This window comes from Zonotrichia albicollis, chromosome Z, assembly GCF_047830755.1.
Source record: "Zonotrichia albicollis isolate bZonAlb1 chromosome Z, bZonAlb1.hap1, whole genome shotgun sequence".
Classification (NCBI taxonomy): Eukaryota; Metazoa; Chordata; class Aves; order Passeriformes; family Passerellidae; genus Zonotrichia; species Zonotrichia albicollis.
In genome coordinates this window covers 70,613,379-70,635,646 of record NC_133860.1, presented here as the reverse complement: position 1 = coordinate 70,635,646, position 22,268 = coordinate 70,613,379, and the positions used below count along the sequence as shown (strand labels likewise).

General features: G+C 43.2%; 1 protein-coding gene across 8 annotated transcripts in view; it reads left to right on the top strand.

Annotated features, from left to right (window-relative positions):
• Nucleotides 1-22,236, top strand: part of PALM2AKAP2 (PALM2 and AKAP2 fusion) — a 266,196-nt gene extending 243,960 nt beyond the window's left edge. For 6 of the 8 annotated variants that reach the window (XM_074533560.1, XM_074533558.1, XM_074533561.1 and 3 more), the window contains 4 exons: nucleotides 3,145-5,539; nucleotides 12,209-12,387; nucleotides 15,555-15,593; nucleotides 22,042-22,236. In XM_074533560.1, coding sequence (XP_074389661.1) covers nucleotides 3,145-5,539; nucleotides 12,209-12,387; nucleotides 15,555-15,593; nucleotides 22,042-22,134 — 2,706 coding nt within the window. In that variant the 3' untranslated portion in view covers nucleotides 22,135-22,236. The remainder of the gene's footprint in view (nucleotides 1-3,144; nucleotides 5,540-12,208; nucleotides 12,388-15,554; nucleotides 15,594-22,041) is intronic. The other 2 variants (XM_014271541.3, XM_074533562.1) reach the window with 1 other exon arrangement.
• Nucleotides 22,237-22,268: the final 32 nt, after the last annotated feature.

The following is a 22,268-nucleotide window of genomic DNA, read 5'->3' as shown; positions in this document are numbered from 1 at the left end:
ATACAAAGCTGCTGGTGCAGGCTTATCAAGGAGGAGCAAAAGCAGCCCCCTGGAAAGCTCTCCTCCTTCCACCAAGCAGCTGAGGCATGGGGATCTGTGTGTGCCCCACTGGTCCCTCCTCCAATCCTCCTCCCACCCATGGTGGCTCATTCCAACACGTGCCATTTCCTGCACCCATTCGCTTGACCTGGGCAGGTGCTGTGGCCTGGACTGTCTTGAAAAGGTTTGTTTTGCCATCTGTTTCTGTCTTTAGCTATCTCAGTTCTCTTCTTCAAGTAATTCATCAGTAGATTGATTTCTGCTCCCCGCAGGAGTGTCTGGAGCATAATTTTTATTGCCACAACCTCACAAAGTTGTCCCCAGGCTCTGGCAGAATGTTTTGAGGAAAATAAATGGGTGGTTCCTTTGAATGTATTTTTTTTCCTCTCCTAGCAATCCTCACTGGCTCCTCTGCCGTGCTTGGAGTCGTAGCCAGAAAGGCTCCTCCAATAAGAAGCAGTGTTTTCTTGTAGGTTTTACTGCATAATTGTCTGTTTTGCTACATAATTACATGTCCCACACTAATTGCATAGACACATGCACTTCCAGAATTACATGCTGTCACAAGTGCACGCCCTGATTAGGCTGTTACATGCATGTGCCTTAGTTGTGAGTAATGGATTGCAGCTATGGTGAGAGGGTGGGCTCTTACTTGCTAAGAGGTTTAGGCAAAAAACTACCTGTGGTTCTCTTACCGAACTTGAATATCCAAATGTGATGTGAACTGGAGTGGTTCACACAGAGCAGAGGTGGAAACAGACCTGCTTCAGTGAATACAGTCTCTGGGACAATCGGGTATATTTCCAGCTCCATGGTGTGCAGGTACAAGAAGCACAGGAGCAAGAGCTCCTTCGGCTCTGCAAGGAGATGTGTTTTGGTGGCAGGAGAGCACATCTTCATTAACTGATTTTCTGTCCATTCAGGATACGGTTTTGAAGCTACAGAGGACGTAGTTAGCTACCGATGTCATACCAAGCTACTAGTGGCTTTGATCTGTTGGATTATAAGCAAATATTGGTGGGAGCATAATTTCATACCCATGGTTTGTGTGAAAGGGGACAGCTATCAGTCCTGGACTTTGCACAGACTGCCCTAGGGGCCACCATACTCATTTTTGCACCAGCAAGTCGAGCAGGGAAGATGTAACCCCAAGTATCAAAAAGGTATTGCAGTCTTAAATCCTGTCACCTGAGTACCTATTGTGTACATGGAGCTCTGCCAGCAAATCAAGAGCAATACCCTTTCATTTTAAAAGAAGCCGTTATCTATGATTCTTTCATTCCATCTGTGCCTACTGTACAAAGTAAGCATTTTTTATACTTTGTATTTGTTTGCAGAGCATCTGATTTCTTGAATATATAATTAATGGGACTAAAGAAGACACTGGCCACATTTCAATATTTAAATGATACAAAACACAATATCCTTTAAGAAAAGAATTGCTATGAACTTCAGCTGGAATATTTCTAAGTTCAACAGAAAGTGAAGAAGTGAAGCAAGTAAAACCAGTTTGAAGTTTGTCAAGTAAAATATGTAGACAAGAGCAGGGGTTTATTTTTAAAGATTTTTTTTCCCTGGTGTTTAAGCAGAGTTAGGAAGAAAGTATCTGATGGCTGATGCCAGCATTGTCTTCAGCTGTGTACAACTGTGTAATTAGACAGAAAGCTTTTCAGAGTGTTTTTAGAAAGAGCTCTTCTGGGTGACTGGCTGTAATTTGTTAAGGTGTGTCAAATGCATTTGGCTGCCAGTATAAATCCAGTGACAATATGATTGTTCAGGTCACTGGTAAGTGCCATTGTGCTCCTTGTTCATCGTCTGCTGCTGTGGTGTGTGTTAATAGCATGCTGGATAAGGGACAGCAAGGCAGGGGTGACAACCTGACAACAGTGCTCTTGCTGGTGTCCACTGAGTTCACGGGGTTTGATCAATGCCATTTGCTTTCAAAGTCAACGCCTCATAGAAACGCCACATAGAAACATGTGTGGAAAGCAGGCAGAGAGCTCAGATAGCACATTTCTGTTTTAAAAGGTGAGTCAAAGGGAATAATGTATCATTTTTTGTTTTCATTATTTAGGAAGTTAGCAAGTGCTTTTTGAAAAACCATGTTTAAAATGTCCTCTTTGGTTTTGGCGTTGTGGATTAGGTTTGCCTTTTAGCAGCATAGAATTACTGAGAAGTTAATTGATGCGTTACCAACTTAATCAGAAGTTCCTTCAGACTTTACTCTCAGTAAGTTCATTAGGCTGCTTGACCAGTAAAATATATGAGCATAAATAGTATTTATGTCAATAAGCTTGTGACCAGAGGCAACACATCAGAGAGAAACATGATCCGGAAGATCTGCACTACAGATCAAAGAAGTGGGAGGAAGGATACCATGACTGTGGTCCCTGTCATGCTCTTTGTGGTGTTCTGCATGCTATGGGAGTTACAGATGCTTCCTGTCTCTCAAGTGCAATTGTGTGTAGGTTTCCATGTAGGATGGAGGAAGACCCCATGTCTTTCCAGCACCATGTAATTCTACTCCATGTTTTATGACCAGGATTGAGCATTGAGAATTGAACATTCCCTACCATTGCCACATCATTTTTCCTAACTTGGTGTGAGTCACCAACTCTTTCAGCATATTAGTATCTGTTTCCGCAAAGCACAGGCAGTAATGCTTTTCATCAGTAGAGGCATTATGAGATTTCATTTAGGTGTGGAAAGCATTTTTGGAGTACCAAGATGATAGGTGTTGTGTACTGCATGTGCAAATCTTTGAGGAATCAAAACTGGCAAGTTACTGTTAACTTAGAAATTCAAAGTTTATTCCTAGTCACAGACCAAGACACAGGCATGAAATAATGACAAAGTGAGGGTGGTAAGCAAGTGGGAGATTCTTAAATGAAAGCTTGTTGTTGTTTTAGTACCTTTTCCAGCATATGGTAAGGTAACTTCCTACTTTTTGAGTTAATGGCTTGCCTTGCTTTCCCATGCTCTGAGGGAATGCTTTAATCTCAACTTCAAGATGTGCTAGGATTTGTTTTCCAGATGATGTTTGCTCTGCAAAAAATTAGGTGTTCATTTTTTAAGATTTCATATTTTCTCTCTCTTTTATTTTAGAAATCTTCCAGAATCCCTGAGGATGACATCAGGTTAAGAAAAAACAGAGACCAAAACTGTGCCAATTTCTTGGAGCCATCTACTGTGCTTGCTACAAAGGAAGAGAAAATGGAAATTGAAGTTCCAGTTTCTGAACATAAAAGCATCACCACAGTGGCTTCACCACATCCCACAGACAATCCAACCCACTTCTTTTCGCCTGCTTCCAGCCGAAATGGACTTAGGGACAGGCATGAATCTCTGGACAGTGAAGTTGCTAAAGAGATCAGATACCTAGATGAAGTGCTGGAGGCAAATTGTTGCGATTCTACTGCAGACAGTACATTTAATGGGACATCCTCCCCTGAACCAAGTGCTGTCTCCGTTATGGATGGTTCAGGATCATCTGCTAATGTCAACAAAGAGTCAGTATCTAGTGAAAGAGAAGAAAATGTAGCAGACAAGCAGGTATCCTTGGAGGTTGAGACACGTGAAGCTAATATAACAGATGAGAACCCGAAATCCAATGGCCATTCCTTGGGTGGTCTGAAAGAAGACACTGGGGAGAGTCTGAAGGTGCCAGGAAGTCCCACTTCTTCAAACAGTTCTAGAAGATCCTCTAAGGATGGAGAGACAACTCTTACAACCCTTAAGAAAGAGGCAAAGTTTGAACTGCGAGCCTTCCATGAAGAAAAAAAGCCCTCAAAGCTCTTTGAAGATGAGGAAGAGAAAGAAAAATACAGAGTCCGCAAAGTGAGACCATCAGAGGAAATGATGGAACTTGAAAAAGAAAGAAGGGAACTCATTAAAAGCCAGGCTGTCAAGAAAAACCCCAGCATTGCTGCCAAATGGTGGAACCCTCCTCAGGAGAAGCCCCTGGAGGATCAACTGGATGAAGAGCATCTGGAGTCTCACAAGAAGTACAAGGAGCGCAAGGAGAGGCAGCAGCAGCAGCAAGGTGCAGCATCAGCATCCCCTAAACAGGTCAGCTGCTCCTTTGTATCCCCAGAGCCTGTCAGTATCAAGAAAGAAGATATTGTCACAGAGCAAATTGACTTCTCAGCTGCCAGGAAGCAGTTCCAGCTGATGGAGAATTCAGGTCCATCTCAGGGTCAGGCCCCACCAAGGCGGTCAGTAACACCCAGAATGTTCTCTGTCAAACCCTTCTACAAAAGCCTCAATTCTCCGTGTGTGGACAGGCCGATGTCATCCGTGACAAGACCCGTTTCAGTGTGCGGGCAAACTGGACAGCTTGAGGGTAACAGCGCCACGGTCGTCAAAGCACAGAAAGTCTCCTGTAGCTCAGAAGATGACAAAAGCACTCAGAATACCACAGCTGACACAGCACGAGACTTACCTTCCAGTGATAGCCCCAGAGCTGGACCAACCTCAAAACTGTGGGCAGAGGATGGAGAATTCATGAGTGCAAGGGCGGTCTTCACAGTGGTGAAGGATGATGGACAGGGAATTCTAGATCACTTCCCAAAGTCAGGAAGCGCCTCTTCGCCGCCAGAGGAGCTTGACTCCGGTTTGGATGACTTGTCTGTCAGGTCTCAGGATACCACTGTCTTGGAGACCCTTTCCAATGACTTCAGCATGGATAACATAAGTGACAGCGGTGCCTCCAATGAGACCATGAGCGCCCTGCAGGAAAGCTCGCTAGCGGATTTCTCTCTGCCGCAGACCCCGCAGGCTGAAACTCCAGCTGAGTGCAGGGCTGAAGGCATCTCCAAGTCTTTCAGTGACCCAGGCTGTGATTCGCCTTCCTCTGCCTTGGCAGACTCCATGCTGATGGACGACCAGCTGGACTACCACGCTGGCCTGCTGGTTCAAAACGCCATCCAACAAGCCATAGCTGAGCAGGTGGAGAAAGGAAACCCGAGGGAAGAAGGAATCCCAGCAGAGAAAGAAGTCTCAGCCAAAGAGCAGCCAGCCAGCACTGGGCCAGCTCCTGCCTCCAAGGAGCATCAGAACCCAACGTTTGAGCCCCCCCAGGTGTCTTCACCAGTTCAAGAGAAAAGGGACACCATACCAAAGACTTCAAAAGAGGAAGACTCAGGACTCAGGGAAGGGAAGAATTTGCAGCAGTCGCCCATGTACTCAGCCAGCCAGCCATTCCTTGTGGAAGAAAGCAGACCTGAAGTCAGCTATTTCAGCAAGTATTCAGAGGCAGCGGAGCTTCGGAGCACTGCCTCCATCCTGGCCACACAGGAGCCTGAAGTGACTGTGGGCCCTTTCAAGTTACGGTCAAGGAAACAGCGGACTTTGTCCATGATTGAAGAAGAGATCAGAGCTGCCCAGGAACGAGAAGAGGAGCTGAAGAGGCAGCGGCAGGGTTTGCAAATTGCACCAAGCCCTGTTACAAAGAGTGCACCACCCATGCCCACCAGAACCGTGTCTTACAAAACTGCACCAGGTAAGAGCTCAAAGTGTCAGAGCAGAAGTGAAACGTGACTGAAGGGTCAGGTATGGTTTAGTTTTATGTCATTTTTTAATGAAAATACTGTTTTGCAGGGTGTGGGAGGGCAGATGACTTAATGTGCCTGGAAACTGCATGGGACAGCTTCATTTTCTGGCTGTGAGCACCCCTGTGGAAGGTTCTGGGTTTTCACAAATGGAGTGCAGAGACGCTGATCATCCTTACTAAACCCGTACGCATGGTAGCGTGACATGTCCATCGCTGTGCTGCTCAGACCACCCACTGAAATTTAGGATTGTTTCAGGGAAGCACAGCAGCAGTTTTTACAGCTGTGTGGCTATTTGAAAGACAAACATCCAAGACTGTCCTTAATAGGCTTCCTGTTCTCCTGCACACCATTAGGGAAGTGCAGAGTAAGTGAAGATGTGCAGATTTTGGGGTATGAATTTGATATCTTTTTCTGTGTGTTTTGCGTTCTGTTTTGCGGTCTTGGTCTTAATGAGCTTTGTCTTGTGAAATTATATCCAGAGTTATGGGTTGCCATGTATTTTAGCTGGTGTTATTCACTACTGAATTAAACAAGCAACACAAACAAATTGTTCAATAGATTCAGTGGAAGTCTTCTTGACCGATCAGTTTCTGTGTTCTTTTTCTGATATTCACAGCAGTTACAGCATATCTGTTTCCCCATTCCCCTTCTCAAGAAATAATGTCAAACACCGATGCCTTCTAAATATAATACAGAAAAAAATACATTTAAAAAAAACCCCAGAAACTAACACCAGGCTTATTTCTGCATAGTGATTTTTATTAAGCATATACCTGCATATGCTTTGCAAGTGCCTGTAGGGTTTATTAACAGTGGTCATTGTGAAAAAGTATTCATTCTACCAAAAGTACGTAAATGCTGTCTTTGTTTCCACTGGTGTAAATACAAGCCGGTGGTAGTAATTTTCTTTTGAAAGTCATGGTAAGTTTGAATCAGAAGTAGATTTAGCCCATTATTCAGTATGATTGTGAACTTGGAGTTTTATGGAGCACATAAATAGAGAATACTTAGTTTAGTTTCTTCTGCAAAGGGGATGATCTTAACATGTATTTTTTGAAAAAAATGTAGCAAATACCAGTCTTTTCTTTGAAGTGCTATTGTTATAACTCCTAGTATAGCATTTTCCATAAGGATCCTTTCTAATCTGAGGTGTTCTGAGAAATATCTGACAACATATGAGATACAGGGCACTACAGACGTCAGTTAGGAGGACTTGTTTCATAAAGGTGTGCTCATGACTGTGTTCAAAAACAGCATCATCTGTAGTGAAAGTGCTCAAAATGGGGTAGATAATGATTGTATTTTACTCAGAAGTGATGTTGGATGGGCTGCTGACACTAATGCTTGTTTTAACAGAGCTTCTAGGAAAACAACATATTTCTGCTTTCTCTACACAACAAGGCATTTACTTTGTGTCTGTAAAAATGTTTGTCGTAAATTACATTTTAGAGAAAATTATAAACTTCTGTTTATAATGAATCATTCCAGACAGTTTCCTTTAAATGTCCAACTGCCATATGTTCTAGAAAGAAAATTGGGATCTCTCAGCCAGTGACTCAAGCTACTGCAATTTGCAGCCGATGACAAGGCAAAGAAATAATTTCTAGGAAAAGATGAATATGTGTCATTGTTTAAGACTATCACTGATCAAAAAACCCACAAAGAACATTGGCAAAGTTCTTCTTAGTTCTTCTACTTTTAGCTTGCTGAACAGCAGATGTGCTCAGCATAGCTCTCAGCTGCAGGACCCTTAGCATTGGAAGGTGTATTAACCTCACCTCTCAAAAAGTTCATCTCCTCCTTGCTGTCCCTTTAGCCAGCTATATTGCTGTTAACACCTGCAGGCATCCTTAGAAATAGGGTGGAGGAATACCATGTAATCTCTTGAGAGATTGCAGCAACTTCCCTTTCAATATTTGTGAAAAAAGTCAAAATATAATTTAGCAGAGTCACAAACATCAGGCTGTTAGAATAGACAGAGCAGAGGTGACATACGGATCAGAAAAGAAAACCTGCTTCTGCTGGGGCCAGTAAGGAATATGCTGTAGAATATGTCTGGTACTGTAGTATATATATATCTAGTTTCACAAAGAAAAATAATAGCAATTCTACTACTGATGGTAATAATAAAGAAGAAACAGAGGTATTTCTGTCAGCAAATTGCCTTTTCCAAGGAAAGAACTGGCACTAACATCAGGATACCTCAGCAGGAAGGGATTAAGAGGTCAAGTATAAATTTGAAAAATCTGTTTCTAATCCTTAAGTGTGGAAGTGCATTCTTACTGTTTTGAGAAGGCATAATAATAAACTTAATTAGCAATGGCCTAAAAATCAGGCTGTATTTAGGTGGTGGTCTGAGCAGAGTAGCTTTTTTAGGACTCCTGGTGTTCGCCAATTACTTATTACTGCTGCTCCCCTTCCATGATTTGAACCAGGTGGATACTCACATAGGTAACAGAAAGACAAACCATGAAAAGGGGCTGCAGTGAACTGCAGTGTAATTTAACTGAAGTGTGGCAGATTAACACAGTTCATGTAGGTGTATATGTGCAGTAACTGCTAATTACTTTAGACAGCAAACAGTCTGTCTTTACTCACCCTGACATGCAACTTCATAGAACCAATGGTAACACTCAGTTTGTCTGCCAATCACTCAGCACAATCCAAAAGGTCTTTTAGTAATAAACTTCTGTACTGATAACAATTATCCTTTAAAATTGTTTGTTGATGCTTTGAAACAACCTTTTAATCCATCTCAGACCACTGAATTGAGATGCAGAGTAATTTCAGTGGAAGGTGTACACTCTTCTCCAGGACACTCCTGGAAAGGTAAAAATGAAGAACCTATGTGAATTTTTCCCAGAAAAGTTGGGTTTCCTGAAGCATGAGGAGACTCAAGAAAGACCAAAGTGCCAGAGTATTGCTGTATGGATAGTCACCATGGATCCCAAAATATTTCTGGAGCACTTTTTAAAACTGAATGTCTCCTGGAGCTCCTGCTGCACTTGGCATGGTGTGAGCAGCTGCACAGCAGAACAGTGGTTTCCTCCAACAACTTGCAGGTGGTACAGCATCTCTCCTGGGCAGAGGAGAGGGGGCTGTCTGATAGTTTATTTGAGCAGGATCATGAGTGTGTGACATGAGACGAATCCAGCATAAGCATGGTTATGTAATTCCCATGGGTTTTGTTATTCCTTTTATTAGAAGTAACTTTGACTATGCAGGACTTGTATCTAAGTTCCTGTAGTGCCTGGCTCTGAGTAGTCCTGTTCCTCAAAAGGAGGTGTGAGAATCATTACAGGGGAGGTCTTGGTTCAGTGAAGGCTTTTCATCTCGAGCCAAAGCCTTTGTCAATATCTCCTGTGTCAGGATGAGAGATGGGGAGTACCTAGCAGAGAAACCATGCCTGAGAGGTACTTTGGGAAGTACCACTTTGGGAAGCTGCTACATATGCCTTTTTGGTGTTGTCACTAAAGTATTGCCAGGTGAGGCATAAGGCTCATTGTGCTTGTGTGCAGGCACTCGAACACTTGCACAAGCATCAAGGAGAGCTGCCCCCCATGCCCATCTTCTGTTGCCCTCAGCTGATGAACTAAGTGAGAGAACTTCAGTGGGTGTTGAAAGCTCAGTGGGGAAGTTGCAGCTTAGACACACAAGCAGTCAAATACCTCTGAATTGTCAGTAACTGTGAGGGATGTGTACATGCTGTCCTTTACTTTCTTCTCTCTATTTTCTTACCCTGAGTGGCAGCTGTGGAGTTTAAGCCTCCATCAGAGAAACCACTTCAGCTTCAAAACCATTTTCCACTTCATTTTTTCTCTAATAAAGACCTATGTTTAGGAAGCTTCTCAGGTTCAGCCATAGCCTGAAGATACTTTTTGTGTAGTGGGAAGAGGAGCAGAAACTTCAGGCAAGATATTTCATGGTCGTTGCAAAATTTTTAATGCCTTGTATGCACGTACACAATAAGGAACAGATATAATACATATGTATGAACTCCCTCTTCAAATCAGAATTATGAGAAAGCCTAAAGTAGAAATGTTCATGGAAGATGCTGTTTCCTTACCCCTTTATAGGCAGTGGTATGGAAAAAGAAAGTTAATAATTTTCTCCAGGGATTTCTCTGGAGTGCTCATCAGTCATCCCCAGAATACTTCCAGGAGTGCCTTAACAACATACCAACCAAGTTCATTTGCCTTTTGCTTTCTTACTCCCTCCCTAGTGGAGGATGTCTGTGAAGTGGGAGAATCTTTGAGACACACTTTATTTACTGCTGGCTTGTTTGTGGTTTTGCATATTTGCATTGTTCACCTGGTGCTCAAGAAGAGCAGAGAAGCCGCGTTTCACCTGGAGTGGTAATGAGGCTATGTGTTACTAGAGGAATCTTTTTTTTTAATGTACTTAAGCAATCCCCTGAGCCCAGCACAGCCTGGTTTCCTGCTGGAATGTCTTACTTTGAAAATTTTTCTCTGCTATGCAAATGTCTTAAAAAAAATTCAACAGCATCTCTAAGTAAAAAGTAAATGTGTGTTTATAGATTTGGGATGCTGTAGCCTTCATATAAATACAGATATGTATAATATGTGTACATATATTGTATATATATATATATATATATAATATATATATATGTACATGCAATACAAAGCTTGGAGTCAATGATTTCTTGAAGGTCTCTTCCAATGTTAATGTTTTTCTCATCTGTCATAATGGAAATTGATGGGGTTTGCATCCGGTGCAAACAGTCCTGCATGAAGATATCCCCTTTCTTAAATGGAAACCCCCAAAACCTACAATTTGCATTGTTTGCCAGGTGAAGGGGAATGAAAGGATCTCTTTTCAGCCATTAGGCTTGTTTGTAGATTTGAGCATCCTGTGGTGTGTGTATCCCTGGAGAAGCTACAAGTTGGGCAGACATCTGAGAAGCCTCATTCTTCCCCCATTACGTACATCCATCCAAGGCAATTACTAGTGTAAGGATGAAGTCCTTGATCACCAAGATATCTGACCCTTAATCAGGCCTTTAATTTTCACCACACTTTTTTACCCAGTGGGCCTAATTGGCAGGGTGTCGGTAGTTTCAAGTCTCTCCTGCTGATCAGTCCAAGCTGTCACACATGGGTGCAGCTGGGCAGCTCAGACCTACTGTTGGTCTCTGCTTTGGCAGCATAACACCTCTTTATCTGTGGAGCAAGTTTTGATGCAACCCAGAGAAGAGCCTGTCCTCATAGAAGCTCCCCCTTCAGTTTCTGGTAGGGTGTTATAAAAAAGATGGATTCCCATCCTCATCACTGCCCAATTAATTAAGCTTAAATTAATTAGGCTAAAATTAAGCCTAACTTAATGAGAAACTAATCATACTGGGTTTTTCAACACTGATCAGAAATGGAAAACCCTGGCAGGGGAAGTTCTTGTAAAAGTACCTCTGGAGTGTTGGCTCACTTCTGCTTTCAAGAATAAATCGTGTTGATTTTTACAGGAGATTTCAAGGCTGCTCTCTAGTGGCTGCAACTGTTATGGCAGTTTTTGAAGGCCCAGCTAGGGTTTTCATTTGTTTTATCAACAAGTTTCCTGAAACTCAGCATGATCCTTCTGATTATTTCACTTATTTTTAAGGGGTTTGCAGTGGGTATTTTTCTCTTTATATGGTATTTTTTTTACATTCATTGAAGTGTCTTATTTCAAAGAGTTGATGATGGTCGGATGGAAAAGGAAACGTGATTTTGGTTCAGCATTTCTTTCTCCTGTCACAGCTGAGAACCTCCACATATCATTCCCATGACCTGCCACTGTCATCCTCATTTTTCCCAGCAGGACATGGTGGGTGGTTCACCCCAAGTCAGCTCCTGGTGATGGGAAAGGCAGGCTGTCCTTCCCAGAGAAGTATGGGTTGTCCACCTGTGAGTCCTACTGCAGCTTACAGGATTTTCCTGGAGTGCCTTTTACCTGCCTTTGGGGTCACTGTGCTCAACACAGTCACCTTCCATGGGATGCAGTGGACTCAGCCAGAGAGCAAAATGAGTCCTCTTTGGCTTTCCTTCAGGAAGGAACTCAAAGGCCATGTCTGAACCAAGTTTATAGGACAGAGACCTGCTCCTCCTCTGCCACAGGAGCACCCTTTGCAACCTGCAGGAAACTGCTGCAGGGAAGAGCAGCACTGAGGATTGACCCAAAGCCTTTCTTGCTTACAAAGCAGATAAAAAGCACTGGAAAAAGAGAAGGCGGCTGTGTTTAACAAGATGCCTTCTTTGGATGTCTCGTGCATGGTCCTTGTGTTGCACTTGCTGAGCAAGAAAAAAATCATCTTGTGGTTTTCCAGAATCTTACAAACATTTCCAAATCACAGAAATGTATCCTGTAGGAGGAAATGGGTATTTCAAGCAGGTACTTTCGTAAACAGTGGTTTTGTAAAAAGATTTTGTAGTGGGTTACAGGAAGAGGGAGAATTTTTTTTAAAGTCTATAACCATCCTGATTTACCAGATTGTTTCATAGACTTCATTCCAAACTGTTTCCTCGTTCAAAATCTGCTGGAAATGCTTCTCCAGCTATCATCGTTGGTAAACAATTAGTGAGTCCTCAGCTTAGAAGGGGTCGTTGTTTTTCATGTCATTGCAGGGAAGATAGAGAAGATCAAGCCTCCTCCATCCCCCACCACAGAAGGCCCTGCCTCGCAGTTGGACCCTCCACCTGAGGAGTCTGCAGGAGCCCAGCGACCCAAGAACCTGATGCAGACCCTGATGGAGGATTATGAAACACACAAAACCAAGAGACGAGAAAGGATGGACGACAGTGCGGTAAGCGCAGTTCTCCTTCTCCCTTCCTGCTCTGGGATAGAGACCATGACTTGCAAGAACCAGCAGACACTGAAAAAGGTCATTTCACCAGAATCTGATCAGACACCTTGCAAGTGGGTAGGGATTTTAACACATTGCAGGGGGCAGGTGTTCGAAACGGAAGGATGCAGACCAGTGAAGAGGAAGAGTGTGTCACTGCAAATATTAAAGGCAGCTCATATTATGTTTAATTTTCACTAATTATATTAACTAATAATAAGAGCAGTGTGTAGCTGCCCAGTAATTGGCAGATTCTGTTAATTCACACATCACCAGGACCCTCCAATGGTTTATTTTAGTAGTGCATTGAAATTTGTGGATCAAGCATGTATTCACACCTGTGTTTGTAGACTGCCCCCCGCCATCCCCAAAATCCAATCCAAGTGTGCTCAGTCTTCACTGTAAGTTGATAATTTCCCCAGAAACCAGCAGTTGTGGAACTAGACTGGGAGTTAACTTGGATCCTTCAACAGCTGGCACGTTGTTGCTGGATTTGTTGTCTTCCTTCCACACAAGCAGTAGTAGAGTTCATCAGAATTAAGGAGTTTCTGAATTAAGGTAGTCTTTATTAGAGACACTAATAAGGAGAGCTACAGATTTTTTAACTGCAAGTATCAAAATTCAGGAAAATTGCTTTTTCCTAAGAGAGCATGAGCTGTTTCTTATTCAGAGTCATTATTACTGTGCAATGAGCGCAGAAGGTAGTAAGATACAAGTTCAGTGTCAGAATCAGTATTTGCTGAAGCAGCCAAAGTCCTCCAGACATTTCCCAAAGATGTCTGAACAATGACCCTACTGCCAAGGATGCTCCAACAAACTGCTTTCTAGTAGTGTTCACTAAAGTCTGGTTCTTATTAGGAGTATAGATGTAAGTGAAGTTTTGTTACAGAAGTACTGCGCTGTGTGGCAGCTTTTAGTTGCTTGTGGATATTGCACAGTAACAAAAGGCAGTAAAAATCAGAAGGAATGCAATGTGGAGGGGTCCTGTTGCACTTTTGTTGGCTAACTAAAAATGCAGATAGATTTGTTTCCAGTGCACACCTGAATTTCTGGTTCCTTATTCTACTGAATCCACTGAAGAACAAGGTTGCATTGCCCATCAGACTTCTACATCAAATAGAAAACCAGCTTGTGCACAGGAGCATGTCTCGTTCTGGCAATGGCATCTTGGGGCCACATCTTAGGAAGGAGCCACTCTCTGGTTTCTCTCCCTCCCTAAAGCACCCAGTGAAACAAGGTGGTCCCACCTGCTCTGGTGGGTGCTGTTTCCTGGCATCTCCCCAGAGCATCTGTCCCTGAAGGGGCTCAGAGGCTTGCAGGGCAATACCCATGACCTTTGCAGAAGCTAAGAGGAGAATTAAAAAGAGTTGGGTGTAAAACACCCACTGTGCAAACCAGCACTGGAGTCCCACACCGAAACCATTGGCCTGGTGATTGCAAACCTAGAGCAGCTGCTCTGCTCTGGGGTGGCACTCAGCCTGTACTCACCCTGTGCTCTTCCTCTGCCCCTGTGAAGAGTGAAGGTAACCTGCCCAGCCTGTGAAGTGGTAGCCTGTGCTGGATTCTTAGGTCCTGGTCATCAATTTACCTGAGCACAGTTCCTCAAGTGCTTGCAGAGCTGCACACATGCTCCCTGGAAGGTGGACTGGCCACAGTTGCCTGGTCTCTGCTGCAGTTTGGAGTGATGTCCTGTCCAGAGTGCTGGTCAGTGGTCAGGGCAGTGTCTGACCTCAGAGGTGTGCTCTGGGTGCCATCTCAGCTCCACTGCTGGTAAAGCTGCACAGCCACTGACAACCCAAAGATGCACAGCCAGAGCATTGGTGCCACTGAGACAACCTGTGGGATAAATCCTTTCCTGGCATGAATTTTCAAGGCTTCAATGAATTTGAACAGTCCCAGTGCACACCAGTGTCCCACAGTGTCGAGGTTCATCGTCATTCTCCTCTTCTGTAAGCCCACTGCATGAAGCCAAACGATTTTTTTGCTGCCCACCCAAAATCCTATTAGATGTCTGTGTCCTGAAGAGCCCAGAGAGAACTTCCTGAGATCAGTGGGAGTGTTTTGTTTCTTTTCCCTGGCTTTTTCCACTCTCCTGTGGTAAACAACTCTGCCATTGCCTTTGTCTGTCAATGGTATAATTTTAATAAGAAGTGCTGCACTTGTACCACTGTCAGTTTGAGTGAATATTTTGTAGTCCAGGCTAAGCAACTATTTATTTAAAAACCAAATAGCTTTAATTTGTCAGCAGAGAGCATGTGAGCAGTGTTCTCAGGAAAAGGTTTTTCTGTAACTAAAGAAACAAAATAGCCAATCACTGCACTGTTTTTAAAAATACATTAAATACAGCAGGATTAGGAGCATAACTGACAACCAGACAGGCAGCTGCTCCTTGGAGTGTTATGTCCTGAGAGCTGAATGTGGCTCAGCATTGCTCAGTGTGAGTGAGGAGAACCAGAGACTTCCTCAAGTACTGGAAGCAGTCAAGGTGCCTGGCACGGCAGCCATGGTCTCCTGAATGGAGAGATTTGTGGAAAGGTTTCATGTCCATGGGAACTCCTGTTCATGCTGAGCACACCAGCAGTACTGATGTACAGAGATCCACTTTCACCCTGTGTAAGACACAACGAAAGACAGGAGGGTGGTTTCTGTAGGGCATTTACCCTCTGAGTCTCTCCTTCAGGCACCACCACCTTTGTTTCATGTCTGGCTTCAGTGGCTTTAGTGGCTACAACGTGGCCTCTGTGGTCAAGGCTTGTGGGTCGTGCCTTTCAGAAAGAGAGGGCAAATCAAGCACATCTTGGAAGAGCTGTGCTACTCAGGAAGGGGGGCAGTTTCTTCCAGAGGATGTGTGGCAGTACAGGTTTCAGGAGATGAGTGAAAGAGAAAAAGCAGTAGCAAGGAAATAGATCAAGCACTGATGGTAAACAAGACTGAGACTGGCCAAGCAACTTCATTAAAATAACACCAAACTGGCTAATATTCACTTTTTATTTTTTATGACACTAAGTTGCTTGAAGTTTTATACTGTGCAATGTGCCAGTTCTTAGAATTTCTGTAATTTGTTCTTGTTTCCTAGTTATAACATGCTTGTTCAATGTACTAATGTTGGTCTTTTCCCTTTCTACCAGTACACCTGTAAATTACTGTCTAGCAAGGTTACTTCTGAGGTACTTTTCAAGTGCTTGTTTATTTTTGCTTCTTTTTGCATGGTGATTCCAAGTGCATGTTGCTGCAGTTGTCATTTTCATAGTGTGTGCCAGTGACATTTCATATAAAAAATGTGTGTGTGTGTGTGTGTGTGTGATATTCCCTTATATCTTTCATCAGCAAATATTTGTGTGGCTGGTTTTCTAACCCTTGGATTCTAGTTACAATTTATGGCATGGGAGGGGTTGTAATTAAAGGGATGAGAGCTGTTGCCTGGGACTGCAGCATTCCTGAGGTGAGAAATAAGAAGTTCCCCTTAATCCCCCTTACTGTTTATTTAGCTGGCAAAGCTAAACCTGGGATCCAAGTGTCTTCAAATGCTGCATGAATCTTCTGTGGCTTTCCTTTGTGTTTGATTACAATGTATTTAATACTATGAAAATCTCTAGTATTTTATAAAAAAAACTTGCACACCATCCTTTGATCTATGGAAGAGTCACATCCAAGTGCATGGCCTCGGTCTGTTTCATATTGTGAACCTTTCCTTGTCCTTGTCTGTTGTGATGTGATGACTGATCACAGTCCCACAACTTAGCATCAGTGTTTGTCTCAGGGTGGAATAAACCCAAATCTGCCAAATAAAGGGTATTTACAGTGACATTCAGTATTTAAGCAAAGTAGTAACTGGCACAGTCCTCATATCCCCAAAGCTGGACTTTGCCAGAGGAAGTAGTTTTAAGAGCAGGTAGTTGGTACTAACGACAATGTTTGTTTCTGCAATGTTTGTTAATGAGGTGCTCAGTAATATGTGTATTTCAAATGCCTGTAATTTTCTCTGCAGATTGTGGTAATGACTGATACTTATTTGTCCAACATCAGCACTTTTTCATAAACCTGAAGCTTCTATTTCTTTTTCTATTCCATAATATATTTGACCACATCAGCTACCTCAAGACTAGTACATGAACATTTTCTGACCTGGAGAGTAAAGCAAAGACAAGCCATTTCCTATTCATTAAATAATTTATAGTAAGTTTTATCACACTGATACATGCCAGTGATTGATCTTTGTGTATTTATAGATAGTTAAATCAGTATCAGAACAGTGTGCTTTCAGAGTCCTGGTTTTAAACAGAAGTTGTGCCTTTTCTCCTCCATAATATATGCACAATAATCTAAGTCAAGTTTTGTGAACAGCAGGTGGTGATCAGTGTTCAGTGTTGTGTGAGAGGCAGAAGTTCAGGTGTAGTTTTTACAGGCCCAGGCCATGGTCTTCTGCTGGGAAGAGTTTTGTGTCCAGCTTGTGTTATGGTAATGATACAAAGAGTAAGGAGCTGAAAAAGAGTGTGTATGAATGGGAAACGAGCTTGAAATAAAAAATACTGTAGGACTCAGCAATTCCTCATGCAGGTGAAAGTATGTTCTCTGGCTATTCTCTAGCATCCATCCTCAAACTGAGGAAACCATGTGATTCTCACTGGAAATCTTCAGCTGAAACTAGGCAGGTTGTTTCAGAAGCAGCAGCAAGAGTCAAGGTACACATGCCCCTACTCTCTAGTAATCCCACAGCTGACCTGTGTCTCCTGTTCACCAGAGCCTTCCAAAATGCACTCTGGTGCAGGCAAGTGGCTCAGTTTTAATCATTGTAGCTGGCTTGGGAGCAGGGGCATCCACACAGTGATTCTGACAGCTCCACTGTGGAAAGCAGAACACAGCCCCCCAGCAGGGCACAGTACGTGCTGAAGTTCAGCTACCACAGCAACTACATCCTGCTTCATTAGGGTGATATGTTGCATCTCCCACAGATTCCTGCAGCCTGTAATAGCAGCACACCCCACTGCTGTTTAGAGACCTAAGTGCATGCCCTTGTATAGGGTATTTTTACCCTCAGAACTCTCTGGTTTTGGCCTTACAGCTATACATACATTCAAATGTACTAGACACTAGCTAGAGTTTCCATAATGCCAACCATGCTGTAGCAGATAACTGCAGTAAGGTGATTTATGCAACATTAAAGGCTACTGCTGAAAATTTTTGTGCTACTAAACAGAAGATGAACTAGATTTCATGATACTAGATTTGATGGCATGGGGCACACAGTTCATGTTTTAGTACTTAGAAGCAGCAGTTTAATACTGCCACTGTCTTGTTTCAAGTAAACAAATTTTAGTCTCAGATACCCAGCTCCTCACTGTGTTTACTAGCAGTCTGGGTATTCAGTAAACAGCATTAAGTGGATACAGTAAAAAAATGCCTTCATGCAGAAGAAATAGATGTTCTCTTGGTAGTTCCAGCATTTAAAGCATTTAGTTTATCATTCCTGAGCAGGAACACTCACATTTGCTGGAGCAGGCAGCCTCTTCCCTGCATTTGCGCTTCCATCTCTTCATGCACACTGTGCTCCATGAATGTGTTTTCTGCAGCAGTAGTACTAGTACCTAGTACTCACAGAGTTTAGACATGCAGACCTTTGCATTTTCTGTTTTCTCTTCTTCTTTTAGTTCTTCCAGATTCAGATGGAAATAATCAGTTAAATATTAAACCTCAGAAAAACTGTTTGCTTCCACATCAGTTTTGCTACTACTGTTCAACAAAAATTGTCATGTACTATATAGCAGTCAGTTTTATGATTGCTCAAAAATAACACAACTATTTCAGTGGTTGTGATAAATATTAATTAGGCTAAAGAAAATATATATATATATATATATATATATAGCTTACTCTTGTCACTAAAGGAGCTCTTATTAAAGCTCTAAGTTGTGTGCTGGGTTTGTAAAATCAGCATGATGATGGAAACTCTCCATCTCTAGGATGGATACAAGAATTATTCATATGCCACCTGAAAGTGGCAGCTGTTTCAATTTTTTGCCCAAAATCCTCAAAAAATAAATTAAATCTTCAAGGAAAGACCCTTCTGCAATTCTTACCGAGACCTTGAGCTGCAACCACAAGATCCATAAAGACGTTTTCTGCAGAGAGGTGAAGAGCAGTTCTTACAGCCCTGCATATTTTTTGTCTTTCCCTCACACCTACTTCTGTTCTCCAAGTTCTTCCTCTTCTACTACAGCTGGTATTCAAATCACCTATGCCAAATAAGACATTTTATGTAACATTGCTTTTTTTCCCTGGTGTGGCCTTTTCAATAGGACATAGTTCACAGGCTGGAGGAGCCCAGGCTTAAGTGAAGCCCCTGCTTCATGATCTTCCTGCAGCTGTGGCCCTGGCTGCCTTAGGACAGACACCCTGAGCACCAATCTGCCCCTGCCTGCACCCACTCAGCTGATGCAGGGCACTATCAAGGAGGGTGCTTGTGAAGCATTGACATAGCATTTTTGACTTGCTGTGGAGAGCCTGGAGGTGCTGCACTCATTATGGGTCTAGAATCAGCCCTGATACCAGCCAAATTTATTTTAAAATTGAGATAGTTGGCTATTTTTAGGCAAGCGGTTTCCTGGGTCATGATTTCAATGCTCCATTGAGGAGTCCCAATTCCCCACTCAGTCATTCCAATTGCGTGCTATAATTATGCCACTGTTTCCTCTAGAGGGTCTAAAACTGTCACAGCCTTGTAAAAACAAGGGTTGTTTTAGGTCAAAAACTGTTTTCAATAGATAGAAGAATAGAAGAATAATTCTGGAATGACTATTCAAAAGGATCTTTAGTTTATATGCTGTACCATTTAGTGTTAATACTGAGCCAGACTTGACTTCCTGCAAGGTGCAAGTCCACACTCTGTGCCCTCATGGTACCTGTGATATGAATCTGGATACAGTTTTGCTTGGAGACTCAGCAGCATTTGTAGAAGCTGACAAACTGGGGGGTAGGTGTGCTGACCAGGGATAAATGGAAGAAACCCCATTGCCATCTTTGAAGACAAATAGAAGCTGACTGGTCCAGAGCAGGAATCTTCAAAGTTCAGGTGTCCTGACTGTTGCAATCCATCACCAGAGACCATCCAAATACTGTGATGTCCAGCAAAGAAGCTGCTGATTTCAGGCTGTCCTAAACTATGCAAAATCCATTTTATTTTAAGCTGGCATATTTTGCAGACCAAATTCCACAGACCTTATTTAAAAACATGGTGGCAGTTTTAGTTTGCAATTTATGCTGAATGATGCACTGATACCCACTCCCAGTTTTGCTTCTCCATTGTTCGGTTTGAGGTGTCTTTTCTTGGTTTAGGCATTCTGCAGTGGGAGTAACTCCAGTATACCCCTCACAGGCTGATGTCTCAGACCAATTTTTTCCTACTGATTTCTCTTCTCTTCTCTTCTCTTCTCTTCTCTTCTCTTCTCTTCTCTTCTCTTCTCTTCTCTTCTCTTCTCTTCTCTTCTCTTCTCTTCTCTTCTCTTCTCTTCTCTTCTCTTCTCTTCTCTTCTCTCCTCTCCTCTCCTCTCCTCTCCTCTCCTCTCCTCTCCTCTCCTCTCCTCTCCTCTCCTCTCCTCTCCTCTCCTCTCCTCTCCTCTCCTCTCCTCTCCTCTCCTCTCCTCTCCTCTCCTCTCCTCTCCTCTCCTCTCCTCTCCTCTCCTCTCCTCTCCTCTCCTCTCCTCTCCTCTCCTCTCCTCTCCTCTCCTCTCCTCTCCTCTCCTCTCCTCTCCTCTCCTCTCCTCTCCCTTTTCCTTTTCCTTTTCCTTTTCCTTTTCCTTTTCCTTTTCCTTTTCCTTTTCCTTTTCCTTTTCCTTTTCTCTTTCCTTCTCCTTTCCTTGTAAGCACATTTGCCCCTCTACTAGGAAAGAAAAAAACCACTCAGCCTTGGTCCCTCCTTCTGGTGGTTGTTCTGCAAAAAGAGGAAGCATGATTTTGGGCAGAATTTCAGAACAAAATCCCTCTAGTGGAACTGGGCTAACTTCGTAGCCATGGTCAGTGCAGAGAATGAGATGGAGTTTTTGTTAAAATTCATCTCTGTTGGCCAGATTTTATCTTTAGGTCTTAGGCTTGTTCAGAGTCATAGTGAAAAGAAACTAAGAGGGCAAAGAAATACTAATGCTGGCAAAGTCTGTCCTATCTTCAGCTCTTGAATGAAGATCTAGAGGTTACAATTGGCATAAATGCAGCAGTGCATTCTCATTCCCATAAGCAAAGTTATGGTGGCCTGTAATTTCAGCTGGCAGTCAGAACTGATTTTCTGATACTGCCGGTACAGTATGTATTCTTCCAACCACAACTTGTCATAAGCTGGAAGAAGAATTTCTTTAGTCTTAAATTATTTACTTTTGTTCTAGTCAAGGCTTAAGTCCTCACTGCATGTGACTTTCTTCACAGAAGAATAAAATACCATCATCCTATCTCAAAAGGTCATCTACTCTTCTGCAATCAGGGATTGTGAAGAGCAGCTTGCAGGAAGCATTAGGGATGAGGGATGGCCAGCATTGCTTCAATGAAGTCATGTATTTGTTGTGGGATTTTTTTTAACTGACGTAAAAAGTTTCAAAAGCTTGCTTCTTTGGGAGAGATGGTTAAAACACACTGAGGACAATTGACATTGCCAGCTCTGTAGTTTCATCATGGAGCTGTTATTCACTGTTGGTCAGAAAGTAACACTGTCGTGTGCTTCTGTAAGAAGGCTCCAGGCACCTTTATATCTCATTCTGCTCTGTGAAAAACACCCACAGCCATGCATTATTTGCTGAGGAGTGCCTCAGATGCATCACAATAATGCCTTTTGGTGTTGTCCCTTTTCTTTTTGACTTTCTCAAAACACGTGTCAAAATTGTTTCTTACATTTTTATTTATTTGTTCGTATGTGTGCATATGTCCAAATAGACACAGTGTGTGCATGTACCTGTGTGTATGATGTGTGTATATGAAATACATATAAATGTATCAGGTCCATTTTGTACCAGGCTTTGTAGGCTTTCCTCATGTAAATCTCCTTTCACATGTGCATGGAGTGATTTTTCCCTCAAGGATTTCTCACTTTGGTCACAGTGTGCCGTAGCTGCAGCCCCACGACCACGAAAAGGGGCTGGGGGCAGGCACTGCTGCCAAGTCCTGCCCGAGAGGGTGATGTGCTGAAATGGGCGGCTGTCTGCTTCCTGGGCCTCATGTGCAGCTCCAGAGCAGCCTCTGGACAAAGCTGCAGGGTGCTTGCTGGCTCCTGCAGTTCTAGTTTGAAACTAAACTAAGCTTGGCCTTGGGGAGAGGACTAAGGCCTGGACAGGGCAAGTGCAGCTGGGCTAGTAGAGGTCAGCTGGGGCTCCCTTGCAGAGAGCCGGATGCTGCCAGATAATTTCTGCCACTTGTGTCCTCCTGTGGTGTGGCTTTGCTCCTGTGTGCCATCTTCCTTCTCTCACACCAGGGAGTGCTTCCATTGCATGTCTTCCTTCCCGCACAGGGTGTGGCACTGGAGCCCCGTGGGAGGGCCGGCCTGGCTGGTCCCTGCCCACCTGAGTGCACTGTGTGGGACGCCCTGAGGGCAGGGCCAGCTGAATGACATCCTGTGCTTTCCTTTTCTCTCCTGACCAGGTCCTGGAGGCAACCAGGGTGAACCGCAGGAAGAGCGCTCTGGCGTTGCGCTGGGAAGCTGGCATTTATGCCAACCGAGAGGAGGATGAATAACCACTCTGCAGTGTGAAGACAGCAACCAGGCATGCCAGAACCAAAAAAATGAGAATGGAAGAAAGAAAAAAAAAAAAGCAAACACAAAAACCCACCATGAAAGCAGCAGCATTTTAGTCCAGTATTTATTAAAT